This window comes from Pseudophryne corroboree, chromosome 2, assembly GCF_028390025.1.
Source record: "Pseudophryne corroboree isolate aPseCor3 chromosome 2, aPseCor3.hap2, whole genome shotgun sequence".
In the NCBI taxonomy this organism is placed as follows: Eukaryota; Metazoa; Chordata; class Amphibia; order Anura; family Myobatrachidae; genus Pseudophryne; species Pseudophryne corroboree.
The window spans coordinates 556,496,000-556,512,395 of record NC_086445.1 but is presented as its reverse complement, the minus strand read 5'-3'; the positions used below and the strand labels follow the sequence as shown (position 1 = coordinate 556,512,395).

Below are 16,396 nucleotides of genomic sequence, written 5' to 3'. Positions count from 1 at the left end.
TCCTCCCCAGTGCCAGCAACACCCATATCCTCCTCATCCTGGTGTACTTCAACACTGACATCTTCAATCTGACTATCAGGAACTGGACTGCGGGTGCTCCTTCCAGCACTTGCAGGGGACGTGCAAATGGTGGAAGGCGCATGCTCTTCACGTCCAGTGTTGGGAAGGTCAGGCATCGCAACCGACACAATTGGACTCTCCTTGTGGATTTGTGATTTCGAAGAACGCACAGTTCTTTGCTGTGCTTTTGCCAGCTTAAGTCTTTTCATTTTTCTAGCGAGAGGCTGAGTGCTTCCATCCTCATGTGAAGCTGAACCACTAGCCATGAACATAGGCCAGGGCCTCAGCCGTTCCTTGCCACTCCGTGTGGTAAATGGCATATTGGCAAGTTTACGCTTCTCCTCCGACGATTTTATTTTAGATTTTTGAGTCCTTTATTTACTGATATTTTGTGTTTTGGATTTTACATGCTCTGTACTATGACATTGGGCATCGGCCTTGGCAGACGACGTTGATGGAATTTCATCGTCTCGGCCATGACTAGTGGCAGCAGCTTCAGCACGAGGTGGAAGTGGATCTTGATCTTTCCCTATTTTTGGAACCTCAACATTTTTGTTCTCCATATTTTAATAGGCACAACTAAAAGGCACCGCATGTAAACAATGGAGATGGATGGATACTAGTATACTTATGGATGACGAGTGGCTGACGACACAGAGGTAGCTACAGCCGTGGACTACCGTACTGCGTCTGCTAGTATAGAGATGATAATGATATAATATATATATATATATATCACTACTGCAGGTATATATAATATAATGACGGACCTGCTGGACACTGTCAGCAGACTCCTAAACTACTAGTATGAAGAAGATAGAAAAATAAACCCCACCACAGGTAGGTATACAATTATGGACGAGCACTGACGACACAGAGGTAGCTACAGCCGTGGACTACCGTACTGCGTCTGCTAGTATAGAGATGATAATGATATAAAATATATATATATCACTACTGCAGGTATATATAATATAATGACGGACCTGCTGGACACTGTCAGCAGACTCCTAAACTACTAGTATGAAGAAGATAGAAAAAAAAACCCCACCACAGGTAGGTATACAATTATGGACGAGCACTGACGACACAGAGGTAGCTACAGCCGTGGACTACCGTACTGCGTCTGCTAGGATAGAGATGATAATGATATAAAAAATATATATATATCACTACTGCAGGTATATATAATATAATGACGGACCTGCTGGACACTGTCAGCAGACTCCTAAACTACTAGTATGAAGAAGATAGAAAAATAAACCCCACCACAGGTAGGTATACAATTATGGACGAGCACTGACGACACAGAGGTAGCTACAGCCGTGGACTACCGTACTGCGTCTGCTAGTATAGAGATGATAATGATATAAAAAATATATATATATCACTACTGCAGGTATATATAATATAATGACGGACCTGCTGGACACTGTCAGCAGACTCCTAAACTACTAGTATGAAGAAGATAGAAAAAAAAAAACCCCACCACAGGTAGGTATACAAAAATGGACGAGCACTGATGACACAGAGGTAGCTACAGCCGTGGACTACCGTACTGCATCTGCTAGTATAGAGATGATAATGATATAAAAAATATATATATATCACTACTGCAGGTATATATAATATAATGACGGACCTGCTGGACACTGTCAGCAGACTCCTAAACTACTAGTATGAAGAAGATAGAAAAAAAAAACCCACCACAGGTAGGTATACAATTATGGACGAGCACTGACGACACAGAGGTAGCTACAGCCGTGGACTACCGTACTGCGTCTGCTAGTATAGAGATGATAATGATATAAAAAATATATATATATCACTACTGCAGGTATATATAATATAATGACGGACCTGCTGGACACTGTCAGCAGACTCCTAAACTAATAGTATGAAGAAGATAGAAAAATAAACCCCACCACAGGTAGGTATACAATTATGGACGAGCACTGACGACACAGAGGTAGCTACAGCCGTGGACTACCGTACTGCGTCTGCTAGTATAGAGATGATAATGATATAAAAAATATATATATATCACTACTGCAGGTATATATAATATAATGACGGACCTACTGGACACTGTCAGCAGACTCCTAAACTACTAGTATGAAGAAGATAGAAAAAAAAACCCCACCACAGGTAGGTATACAATTATGGACGAGCACTGACGACACAGAGGTAGCTACAGCCGTGGACTACCGTACTGCGTCTGCTAGTATAGAGATGATAATGATATAAAAAATATATATATATCACTACTGCAGGTATATATAATATAATGACGGACCTGCTGGACACTGTCAGCAGACTCCTAAACTACTAGTATGAAGAAGATAGAAAAAAAAACCCCACCACAGGTAGGTATACAATTATGGACGAGCACTGACGACACAGAGGTAGCTACAGCCGTGGACTACCGTACTGCGTCTGCTAGTATAGAGATGATAATGATATAAAAAATATATATATATCACTACTGCAGGTATATATAATATAATGACGGACCTGCTGGACACTGTCAGCAGACTCCTAAACTACTAGTATGAAGAAGATAGAAAAATAAACCCCACCACAGGTAGGTATACAATTATGGACGAGCACTGACGACACAGAGGTAGCCACAGCCGTGGACTACCGTACTGCGTCTGCTAATATAGAGATGATAAAGATGATAGAGATGAACAAAAAAAATATAACACTACTGCAGGTAAATATTTATATAATATAATGAATGACGGACCTGCTGGACACTGTCAGCAGAATGTGTTTATAGAATAAAAAAAAAAAAACACCACAGGAGTGTTTAACTTTTTCAGGCAGACAATATACTGGTGGTCACTGGTCAGTCACACTGGCAGCAAAAGTGTGCACTGTACTCCTGCTATAACTGCACCCCAGTCTCCCCCAAAATTCAGCTGTGTGAGCAGTGAGCACTCAGCACAGTCAGATATACATAGATGATATTATCATGCAGCACACTGAGGCTGAGCACAGATATGGTATGTGACTGTGTATAATTTTTTTTCAGGCAGAGAACGGATTATATTAAATAATAAATAAAACTGGTGGTGGTCACTAGTAACTATCAGCAAAACTCTGCACTCTGAGTACTCCTAATGCTCCCCCAAATTACTAAGTTAGTAGTAAATCAACTCAAGTGTCTCTATCTATTCTAACGGAGAGGACGCCAGCCACGTCCTCTCCCTATCAATCTCAATGCACGTGTGAAAATGGCGGCGACGCGCGGCTCCTTATATAGAATCCGAGTCTCGCGATAGAATACGAGCCTCGCGAGAATCCGACAGCGGGATGATGATGTTCGGGCGCGCTCGGGTTAACCGAGCAAGGCGGGAAGATCCGAGTCTGCCTCGGACCCATGTAAAAAGGCTGAAGTTCGGGGGGGTTCGGATTCCAAAGAACCGAACCCGCTCATCTCTACACAAAACCCGAAAAATTTCAGGTGCACATCACTACTATAAGCAAGACAATATTATACACATAATGATCCATCCACTAGCTACAGTAAGTATGAGGCAGTGACTTGTACAAAGTACAGTATATGGACTACAGTATGCTTCTCACTGGAAGCAGCAGTGGATTGTAGATTGTACAGCACTATGGTGTTCAGGATGTGCACGCTACAGTATTTGGGAGGAAACTTACTAAGGTGGGACTTTTTCAGAACTGGTGATGTTGCCCATAACAACCAATCAGATTCTTTCTATTATCTTCTAGAAGCAGCTAGATAAATGTTAAGTAGAATCTGATTGGTTGCTATGAGCAACATCACCAGTTCTAAAAAAAAACTCCTATCTTAGTAAATTTACCCCTTAAAGTCTAGTGCAGGACTATCATGTACCATTGTTTTCCCTATACAGGTAATTTTCTTCAACCCAACAAAGTATTTGTGACCATGTACTTACCCTCTGAACTGCAGATTGCCTCTCGCTCCCACCTACAAGTCTTCCCCACTCTGCAGCTACCTACTAATATAATTCCCTAACTCACATGCCCAGACTTTCTACAGACTTTAAAACGTTAAACACTACAGTATGTCCTGCTTTCCCCATTGTCTGGCACTATATAGCACTGTGGGTCTTACAAATCAATCATAATAATAACAACAGTAATTAATAATAATGGCTTACTTTATTTTATTATTGAGCTAAAAGCAATTACTGTTTGGGTTTTATGAGGAAATTTTGGCAATCAAATATCTAAGTTTATTATTTCACCAGTATTTGAGACCTAATCTAATGTGGATGTTTTCCGCCTCTTCGCTTGTGGGTAAATAGTGAAACTTACATGAGATACTTGTAAAAAAGGAAAATATTTTTCAGATGGTTTCTCTTTTTTTAAAAGATTTAAATTTATAGAAAGTACTGTACAAACGTAATAATTTCACAGGATGAAAAACAACACGTTACACCTCAAGATCTATAGCAATCTGTAAATGGGATCAGATATTAAGCTAACCATGTACATATTTAAAATTTAATACATTTCAAATAATGAGTCAAAGAATGAGTCTGTAGATATTACATGAACCATTGCTTTCTTGTGGGGGAAAGATTATTTACATACCCTCAAAAATGAATCTAGCACTCCGTTGCCCATATATTCCATTATTGTCATCATTGTATTGCCTGTAAAATAGAAAGACATTATTAAGAGTTTTAGTGGTATATTTAGCATCACAAATGGGTCCGTTAGACATGCAGAAATGCTAATTTCTGCCTGTTTTTTGCAAAGGGACCATTCATTTTTTGAAGCCACCTAATAATCAGAAAAAATGAAAGTTTTCAGAGTTTGCTTGTGAGAATCAATGCCATCTACAGACGGTGCTGATTCCCGGAGTCCTACTCTTTCCTATGGGAAGGAGGTTGTTGCAAAAAGGGATCCGAGTGTATTCCTCCACCTCTTTATCAGTAAATGACCTTGGGCCTGTGCTCAAACGTGATTGCAGGTCAAGCATGTGCACTGTGCAGACCCAGTACCGATAAGTATCACTGCTTTTCAGAGCAGCTGTCCCCACACTGGCATACCTCCCAACATGACCCTCTCCAGGAGGGACAGAATGCTCTGCTCCTGGGCTTCCCTCTTAATTTATGATTGCCGTCACCTGTGCTGAACACCTTTCTTATCCATGAACCTGTTCAGCACAGGTGCTGGCAATCATAAATTAAGAGAAAAGTCCAGAAGCAGAGCATTTTGTCCCTCCCGGAGAGGGTCATGTTGGGAGGTATGCACTAGTGCAATGCTGAATTGCTCCCGCAATTAAGAATCCACCGCCACAACACGCAGTGAGTTGGATACTTAATTATCCTCAGCCATTTGGCCACCGATGATGAATAGGCTCATTAAATACAAGGAATCAACATTACAGAAATTCAGTTTGTACTCTCAGGAATGGACTGGGGCAGTCTGGCATGAAAATGGGAAATGCTGTAAGTTACGGGGGGCCTGACCTTGTGGAATGCTCACATGTCTCTGTATGTTGAACAAAATCTGGGATGAGCAGCTGCCCGGCCAGCCCCTGTCTGTGTGAGCCAGGCAGCCGAGCAGAGTGCTCAGCCAGCCATGGTCTCTCTGCATGACTGGACTGGCCCATCAGGTCATCGACCCGATGGGCAGTCCAGCCCTGTGTACTATGTATTATAATGAACTGTAGCAAACAAATGGAGACATTTGTCACAAAAGAAAAATATATGCTGAGGTGTATAAACTGTGCAAGAGACACGAGAATCGCAGTATAGAAGGCAAGTAAGGTGCGAGCGTGCATAAAAAGGGGAATTGAGACAAGGGACTCGGATGTAATCATGCCGCTGTATAAGGCATTGGTGCGTCTGCACCTGGAATATTGTGTTCTGTTTTGGGCACCATTGTATAAAAAAGACATCAGTGAACTCAAAAGTGTTCAAAGGCGAGCTACTAAATTGATTAAAGGCCTAGAAGGACTGGACTATAAGGAAAGACTTACTAGGCTGAATATGTATACACTAGAAAAGAAGCGCCTAAGAGGAGATATTATTAATATCTTCAAATATGTAAAGGGATATCACAAAGAGTTATCAGAGGAATTATTTATTAAAAGAACACAGTTTAGGACACGTGGGCACTCCCTGCGGCTGGAAGAGAGAAAGTTCAGAATGCAACGGAGGAAAGGGTTCTTCACTGTTAGGGCAATCAGGATGTGGAATTCCCTGCCAGGGAAGGTGGTAATGGCGGACTCTGTAATTGGATTTAAAAAAGGAATGGATACATTTCTGAATGAAAAAGCTATCCAAGGTCATAATACTTAAAATATCAACGTGGTTAACTCGGGGGTAACATGAGTTATGTAGCTAGCTAGTCATAAAACATTATTTAGCAAGTATGTAGAATCATCACAATTTAAAACAGGTTGAACATGATGGGCTATTTGCCTCTATTCAACCTCAAATACTATGTTACTATGTTATTATGTATTAGACATAACATTTTGGAAACAAAGTTTAATTTTAGCCACACAGTTGCTTTTAGGTATTACTGTATGCCAATATATTTTCAATTTAAAATGTGGTGTAGAAATGAAATAATGAAAGTAAATATATGACTCAGTAAATACATACAGTAGGGGATGTGTTTTTTATTCCTACCTCTGGTGATGACTCCTTCTAGACGTATGATGTTGGGATGGTCAAACTGTCCCATGATGCTTGCCTCTGCCAAAAACGAGCGCTTCTGTTTGTCTGAACAGCCAGCCCGCAGTGTTTGTATGGCAACTGGAAGCTCTCTCTTACTTGGAAGCTTCAAGCAACCCCTGCAAATTTCGCCATATTCCCCTGAAAGACAAAACGATAATATTCTTAAGTGGCATGTATCATGCAAATTATGTAAAGAATTTAACGGTGCTTAAAATTACACAAATTAAATGAAACTATATGATTTAAGAAAAAGTAATTACATTTTGGATATGAAAGAGTAAAACGTAATTTAGGCAGCCCCATGAAATAAAATGCTTGGAGCTTTGGCTGGTTGGAAAGGTATTCTAAGTGCCTACATACTGTACAGTATGTACAAAATAGGGCATAGTGTTCCATGGACACCTGCATATATGCTGCATGGATGACACAAACACTCACAATGTACCGACACCAGAAATTTTATGGAAAATATATAAGTAGAAAGCCAGCACATATGGTTTACTACTACAATGGGATACAATTCTGCAGACAAATATGAGCAGAAAAAATAAAAATGAGAAGACGATAGTCAGTGAAGGTTTCCTGATACACTGAGATCTTACTACTTGACCCAAACCCTGAGTGTCAGGACAGGGCCTTCTTAATGGCATTGTAGTCCCTGGGCAAAGCATTGCCCTGTGGCCACTACATAACCATTAACAGGAAAAAAAATAAAAATATATATATTTAAAAAAAAAGTCATAACTTACCGCTCCTGTTGTCCCGTGTTGTCTCTCCACATGCTTCCATACTGTGAGTGGCACTCTGTGCGCGGCACACTGTGCGCGGCACTCTGAATGGTGGATGGCTCCAATAATACCATTCAGAAAGCTGACAGCCATTCACTTTCTGGCTGCAGGTCAGGAGGCAGATAGAGAATGCTGCGTGACCGCTCTGATTGTATTTCATTTATAATAAAAGCAGCCGGTTAGCATTCTCTATCTGCCACCCAAAAGCTCTGTAGACACCAGCCCAGGGAACAGATGCCCCCAGCACAGCCCACCTTTCCTTAAAGGCCCATGAATTGTGGGCAATGTGCCAGGATCCTCGGTCAAGCTGATCACACACATTCAGGGGGGAATAACTGGATGGAATTAATTCCAGGAAAACACAGAAATTTCTAAGTACAGTTTAAGATGACCACGCATGCAAGGGAATTGTGGTATGTATGAATGGATAGTTAGCTCTGCCTCATAGCACTGGAATCAGGGGTCCATATCCATCTAGGCACTATTTGTGCAGAGTTTGTATGTTCTCCCTATGTTTTTATGCTGTTTTCACAACCAAAAAAAGCATAGTGATAGTCTAATTGGCTTTGCACAAAAATGATTCTTATAATGTGTGAACATGCGGGAATATTGATTATAATCTCCACTGGGACAAGTACTGATATGAATAACTAAATATTATCTAAAGTGCTGTGTAATATGGGCCTGATTCATTACTGCAAGGAATTGCACAGCAGCAAGTAAGCAGCTGGGCAATTCAGTGTCATTAAAGCGCAAATGCAGCAGGAGATAGACAACTCCGGGTTGCATTAGCGAGGATCTAAGTGTGCGTAGTCTCGGATCACCATCGCGACCATACTATATGGCAAGGTAGCATTTGTGTTCACTTTTACAGTGGAGGTGTGCATTGTACAGAGTGTCCTAGGTTGGCACTGCTACATTCCCTTTCTACCTATAAACAAGAGCTAACATAAACAGATCTGATCCAGACTCAGGCATATTCAACCCTTAATATCACTACTTCATATATGAGTACATACAGTATACTAAGCCTTGGAGAGTGATAAAGTGGACAGAGATAAAGTACCAGCCAATCAGCTCCTATCTGCCATGTTACAGGCTGTGTTTGAAAAATGACAGCAGTTGATTGGCTGATAGTTTATCTCTCACCACTTTATCAATCTCCAAGGCTTAGTACATCTGCCCCATAGCCACATTTTTAAGCAGTATTAGATAAAATGATATGCACATTGCATATAGACAGAACAGAAGTCAATGACTTCTAAATTATCTTACAATTGTATACGTTATATTGCTATTTCCAGTAATGATGTAGTGATATAATTGTGTTGTATACAATGTATGCATCAGGAAATACAGGTAAGTGGCTATAACATTGAAAACTCATCTTAGGTTTCAGTCATAATTTCTAATATAAAATATTTTTGATACAGTATCTCTCATTTGCCTAATAAGATAATACACATAAAACAAATTTGTTTTACAGGTCCAGCTGTTATATATAAAGTTTGCATCTTGAGATTACTGTACATGTACCCAAGTATAATCAAAAACATAGATATACTGTATAATGAGTATGACAGATAAAACCAACATACCTATTTGGTCTACACCCTACACAATTACTTAGACTTCCCATGAAACATCACTTTTCTCAGTCTTAGTAAAACTAATGAGTACAGTAGTTGCAGTGTCCTTATTGTCACTATCATGTCTGAATCAATCACGTTACAGTATGAGAGTCACTAACTCACACTGATGGACACTTATGAGACCAATAAAACTGCACAAACCATGAGTAAAACGAAAAGAGCACAGATCAAACCTTAACAGCTTCTTATGCTCTCTATAGTCACATTTGTATGTTTACATGTTAACACACAGGATGTATATACAACACACTATACACCACAGCATTAATTATTTATGTATTTGATGATGACCAGACACCAACTGCCACACGACCGGACATATATCAGAAGTGCTAAAATTTTATCTTTATTTTTCTCACAAAATGATGCAATTTATGTATTCTTACATATTTAGGAAGACATAGGGGCTGATAGTATAAAGGTGTGCACACCCTCATGGCATTGGCCACACCTCCACAGCTTTAGTTATACCTCCACAGCCGTGGACACACCTTTACTGCACTGATCGCACATCCCTGGCATTGGCCACACCTCCGCAGCACTGGTCACACCCTCACAGAACTGCTCACACCTCCACAGCTCTAGTCACACACCACTGACATTGGGCACACATGCACAGCACTGGTCACACACACCTGGCATTGGCCACATATGCACAGCACTGGTCACACACTCCTGACATAGGCCACACATGCACAGCACTGGTCACACACACCTGGAATTGACCACACATGCACAGTACTGGTCACACACCCCTGGCATTGGCCACACATGCACAGCACTGGTCACACACACCTGGCATTGGCCACACATGCACAGCACTAGTCACACACCCCTGACATTGGCCACACATGCACAGTACTGGTCACACACCCCTGGCATTGGCCACACATGCACAGTACTGGTCACACACCCCTGGCATTGGCCACACATGCACAGCACTGGTCACACACACCTGGCATTGGCCACACATGCACAGCACTGGTCACACACCCCTGGCATTGGCCACACATGCACAGCACTGGTCAGACACGCCTGGCATTGGCCACACATGCACAGGAATGGTCACACCCTCACAGCACTGTCCACACCTCCACAGCACTAGTCACACACCCCTGGCATTTAGAGATGAGCGCCTGAAATTTTTCGGGTTTTGTGTTTTGGTTTTGGGTTCGGTTCCGCGGCCGTGTTTTGGGTTCGAACGCGTTTTGGCAAAACCTCACCGAATTTTTTTTGTCGGATTCGGGTGTGTTTTGGATTCGGGTGTTTTTTTCAAAAAACACTAAAAAACAGCTTAAATCATAGAATTTGGGGGTCATTTTGATCCCAAAGTATTATTAACCTCAAAAACCATAATTTACACTCATTTTCAGTCTATTCTGAATACCTCACACCTCACAATATTATTTTTAGTCCTAAAATTTGCACCGAGGTCGCTGTGTGAGTAAGATAAGCAACCCTAGTGGCCGACACAAACACCGGGCCCATCTAGGAGTGGCACAGCAGTGTCACGCAGGATGTCCCTTCCAAAAAACCCTCCCCAAACAGCACATGACGCAAAGAAAAAAAGAGGCGCAATGAGGTAGCTGTGTGAGTAAGATTAGCGACCCTAGTGGCCGACACAAACACCGGGCCCATCTAGGAGTGGCACTGCAGTGTCACGCAGGATGGCCCTTCCAAAAAACCCTCCCCAAACAGCACATGACACAAAGAAAAAAAGAGGCGCAATGAGGTAGCTGTGTGAGTAAGATTAGCGACCCTAGTGGCCGACACAAACACCGGGCCCATCTAGGAGTGGCACTGCAGTGTCACGCAGGATGGCCCTTCCAAAAAACCCTCCCCAAACAGCACATGACGCAAAGAAAAAAAGAGGCGCAATGAGGTAGCTGTGTGAGTAAGATTAGCGACCCTAGTGGCCGACACAAACACCGGGCCCATCTAGGAGTGGCACTGCAGTGTCACGCAGGATGTCCCTTCCAAAAAACCCTCCCCAAACAGCACATGACGCAAAGAAAAAAAGAGGCGCAATGAGGTAGCTGTGTGAGTAAGATTAGCGACCCTAGTGGCTGACACAAACACCGGGCCCATCTAGGAGTGGCACTGCAGTGTCACGCAGGATGTCCCTTCCAAAAAACCCTCCCCAAACAGCACATGACGCAAAGAAAAAAAGAGGCGCAATGAGGTAGCTGTGTGAGTAAGATTAGCGACCCTAGTGGCCGACACAAACACCGGGCCCATCTAGGAGTGGCACTGCAGTGTCACGCAGGATGTCCCTTCCAAAAAACCCTCCCCAAACAGCACATGACGCAAAGAAAAAAAGAGGCGCAATGAGGTAGCTGACTGTGTGAGTAAGATTAGCGACCCTAGTGGCCGACACAAACACCGGGCCCATCTAGGAGTGGCACTGCAGTGTCACGCAGGATGTCCCTTCCAAAAAAACCCTCCCCAATCAGCACATGATGCAAAGAAAAAGAAAAGAAAAAAGAGGTGCAAGATGGAATTGTCCTTGGGCCCTCCCACCCACCCTTATGTTGTATAAACAAAACAGGACATGCACACTTTAACCAACCCATCATTTCAGTGACAGGGTCTGCCACACGACTGTGACTGATATGACGGGTTGGTTTGGACCCCCCCCAAAAAAGAAGCAATTAATCTCTCCTTGCACAAACTGGCTCTACAGAGGCAAGATGTCCACCTCATCTTCACCCTCCGATATATCACCGTGTACATCCCCCTCCTCACAGATTATCAATTCGTCCCCACTGGAATCCACCATCTCAGCTCCCTGTGTACTTTGTGGAGGCAATTGCTGCTGGTCAATGTCTCCGCGGAGGAATTGATTATAATTCATTTTAATGAACATCATCTTCTCCACATTTTCTGGATGTAACCTCGTACGCCGATTGCTGACAAGGTGAGCGGCGGCACTAAACACTCTTTCGGAGTACACACTTGTGGGAGGGCAACTTAGGTAGAATAAAGTCAGTTTGTGCAAGGGCCTCCAAATTGCCTCTTTTTCCTGCCAGTATAAGTACGGACTGTGTGACGTGCCTACTTGGATGCGGTTACTCATATAATCCTCCACCATTCTATCAATGTTGAGAGAATCATATGCAGTGACAGTAGACGACATGTCCGTAATCGTTGTCAGGTCCTTCAGTCCGGACCAGATGTCAGCATCAGCAGTCGCTCCAGACTGCCCTGCATCACCGCCAGCGGGTGGGCTCGGAATTCTGAGCCTTTTCCTCGCACCCCCAGTTGCGGGAGAATGTGAAGGAGGAGATGTTGACAGGTCGCGTTCCGCTTGACTTGACAATTTTGTCACCAGCAGGTCTTTCAACCCCAGCAGACCTGTGTCTGCCGGAAAGAGAGATCCAAGGTAGGCTTTAAATCTAGGATCGAGCACGGTGGCCAAAATGTAGTGCTCTGATTTCAACAGATTGACCACCCGTGAATCCTTGTTAAGCGAATTAAGGGCTGCATCCACAAGTCCCACATGCCTAGCGGAATCGCTCCCTTTTAGCTCCTTCTTCAATGCCTCCAGCTTCTTCTGCAAAAGCCTGATGAGGGTAATGACCGGACTCAGGCTGGCAGTGTCTGAACTGACTTCACGTGTGGCAAGTTCAAAGGGCATCAGAACCTTGCACAACGTTGAAATCATTCTCCACTGCACTTGAGACAGGTGCATTCCATCTCCTATATCGTGCTCAATTGTATAGGCTTGAATGGCCTTTTGCTGCTCCTCCAACCTCTGAAGCATATAGAGGGTTGAATTCCACCTCGTTACCACTTCTTGCTTCAGATGATGGCAGGGCAGGTTCAGTAGTTTTTGGTGGTGCTCCAGTCTTCTGTACGTGGTGCCTGTACGCCGAAAGTGTCCCGCAATTTTTCTGGCCACCGACAGCATCTCTTGCACGCCCCTGTCGTTTTTAAAAAAATTCTGCACCACCAAATTCAAGGTATGTGCAAAACATGGGACGTGCTGGAATTTGCCCATATTTAATGCACACACAATATTGCTGGCGTTGTCCGATGCCACAAATCCACAGGAGAGTCCAATTGGGGTAAGCCATTCCGCGATGATCTTCCTCAGTTGCCGTAAGAGGTTTTCAGCTGTGTGCGTATTCTGGAAAGCGGTGATACAAAGCGTAGCCTGCCTAGGAAAGAGTTGGCGTTTGCGAGATGCTGCTACTGGTGCCGCCGCTGCTGTTCTTGCGGCGGGAGTCCATACATCTACCCAGTGGGCTGTCACAGTCATATAGTCCTGACCCTGCCCTGCTCCACTTGTCCACATGTCCGTGGTTAAGTGGACATTGGGTACAACTGCATTTTTTAGGAGACTGGTGAGTCTTTTTCTGACGTCCGTGTACATTCTCGGTATCGCCTGCCTAGAGAAGTGGAACCTAGATGGTATTTGGTAACGGGGGCACACTGCCTCAATAAATTGTCTAGTTCCCTGTGAACTAACGGCGGATACCGGACGCACGTCTAACACCAACATAGTTGTCAAGGACTCAGTTATCCGCTTTGCAGTAGGATGACTGCTGTGATATTTCATCTTCCTCGCAAAGGACTGTTGAACAGTCAATTGCTTACTGGAAGTAGTACAAGTGGGCTTACGACTTCCCCTCTGGGATGACCATCGACTCCCAGCGGCAACAACAGCAGCGCCAGCAGCAGTAGGCGTTACACGCAAGGATGCATCGGAGGAATCCCAGGCAGGAGAGGACTCGTCAGACTTGCCAGTGACATGGCCTGCAGGACTATTGGCATTCCTGGGGAAGGAGGAAATTGACACTGAGGGAGTTGGTGGGGTGGTTTGCGTGAGCTTGGTTACAAGAGGAAGGGATTTACTGGTCAGTGGACTGCTTCCGCTGTCACCCAAAGTTTTTGAACTTGTCACTGACTTATTATGAATGCGCTGCAGGTGACGTATAAGGGAGGATGTTCCGAGGTGGTTAACGTCCTTACCCCTACTTATTACAGCTTGACAAAGGGAACACACGGCTTGACACCTGTTGTCCGCATTTCTGGTGAAATACCTCCACACCGAAGAGCTGATTTTTTGGGTATTTTCACCTGGCATGTCAACGGCCATATTCCTCCCACGGACAACAGGTGTCTCCCCGGGTGCCTGACTTAAACAAACCACCTCACCATCAGAATCCTCCTGGTCAATTTCCTCCCCAGCGCCAGCAACACCCATATCCTCCTCATCCTGGTGTACTTCAACACTGACATCTTCAATCTGACTATCAGGAACTGGACTGCGGGTGCTCCTTCCAGCACTTGCAGGGGGCGTGCAAATGGTGGAAGGCGCATGCTCTTCACGTCCAGTGTTGGGAAGGTCAGGCATCGCAACCGACACAATTGGACTCTCCTTGTGGATTTGGGATTTCAAAGAACGCACAGTTCTTTGCGGTGCTTTTGCCAGCTTGAGTCTTTTCAGTTTTCTAGCGAGAGGCTGAGTGCTTCCATCCTCATGTGAAGCTGAACCACTAGCCATAAACATAGGCCAGGGCCTCAGCCGTTCCTTGCCACTCCGTGTGGTAAATGGCATATTGGCAAGTTTACGCTTCTCCTCCGACAATTTTATTTTAGGTTTTGGAGTCCTTTTTTTACTGATATTTGGTGTTTTGGTTTTGACATGCTCTGTACTATGCCATTGGGCATCGGCCTTGGCAGACGACGTTGCTGGCATTTCATCGTCTCGGCCATGACTAGTGGCAGCAGCTTCAGCACGAGGTGGAAGTGGATCTTGATCTTTCCCTAATTTTGGAACCTCAACATTTTTGTTCTCCATATTTTAATAGGCACAACTAAAAGGCACCTCAGGTAAACAATGGAGATGGATGGATTGGATACTAGTATACAATTATGGACGGGCTGCCGAGTGCCGACACAGAGGTAGCCACAGCCGTGAACTACCGCACTGTACTGTGTCTGCTGCTAATATATAGACTGGTTGATAAAGAGATAGTATACTCGTAACTAGTATGTATGTATAAAGAAAGAAAAAAAAAACACGGTTAGGTGGTATATACAATTATGGACGGGCTGCCGAGTGCCGACACAGAGGTAGCCACAGCCGTGAACTACCGCACTGTACTGTGTCTGCTGCTAATATATAGACTGGTTGATAAAGAGATAGTATACTCGTAACTAGTATGTATGTATAAAGAAAGAAAAAAAAACCACGGTTAGGTGGTATATACAATTATGGACGGGCTGCCGAGTGCCGACACAGAGGTAGCCACAGCCGTGAACTACCGCACTGTACTGTGTCTGCTGCTAATATAGACTGGTTGATAAAGAGATAGTATACTCGTAACTAGTATGTATGTATAAAGAAAGAAAAAAAAACCACGGTTAGGTGGTATATACAATTATGGACGGGCTGCCGAGTGCCGACACAGAGGTAGCCACAGCCGTGAACTACCGCACTGTACTGTGTCTGCTGCTAATATATAGACTGGTTGATAAAGAGATAGGATACTCGTAACTAGTATGTATGTATAAAGAAAGAAAAAAAAAAACACGGTTAGGTGGTATATACAATTATGGACGGGCTGCCGAGTGCCGACACAGAGGTAGCCACAGCCGTGAACTACCGCACTGTACTGTGTCTGCTGCTAATATAGACTGGTTGATAAAGAGATAGTATACTACTAATATTATATACTGGTGGTCACGGTCACTGGTCACTAGTCACACTGGCAGTGGCACTCCTGCAGCAAAAGTGTGCACTGTTTAATTTTAATATAATATTATGTACTCCTGGCTCCTGCTATAACCTATAACTGGCACTGCAGTAGTGCTCCCCAGTCTCCCCCACAATTATAAGCTGTGTGAGCTGAGCAGTCAGACAGATATATAATATATATAGATGATGCAGCACACTGGCCTGAGCCTGAGCAGTGCACACAGATATGGTATGTGACTGACTGAGTCACTGTGTGTATCGCTTTTTTCAGGCAGAGAACGGATATATTAAATAAACTGCACTGTGTGTCTGGTGGTCACTCACTATATAATATATTATGTACTCCTGGCTCCTGCTATAACCTATAACTGGCACTGCAGTAGTGCTCCCCAGTCTCCCCCACAATTATAAGCTGTGTGAGCTGAGCAGTCAGACAGATATATAATATTATATATAGATAATAGATGATGCAGCACACTGGCCTGAGCCTGAGCA

At 43.7% G+C, this 16,396-nt stretch overlaps 1 protein-coding gene across 1 annotated transcript in view; it reads right to left on the bottom strand.

Moving 5' to 3' along the window:
* The window catches only part of EPHA10 (EPH receptor A10), a 978,906-nt gene that overhangs the window by 86,324 nt on the left and 876,186 nt on the right, over nucleotides 1-16,396 (bottom strand). The window contains exons 11-12 of the mRNA XM_063954339.1: nucleotides 6,708-6,893; nucleotides 4,654-4,715 (exon numbers count right to left, since the gene is read on the bottom strand). Coding sequence (XP_063810409.1) covers nucleotides 4,654-4,715; nucleotides 6,708-6,893 — 248 coding nt within the window. The remainder of the gene's footprint in view (nucleotides 1-4,653; nucleotides 4,716-6,707; nucleotides 6,894-16,396) is intronic.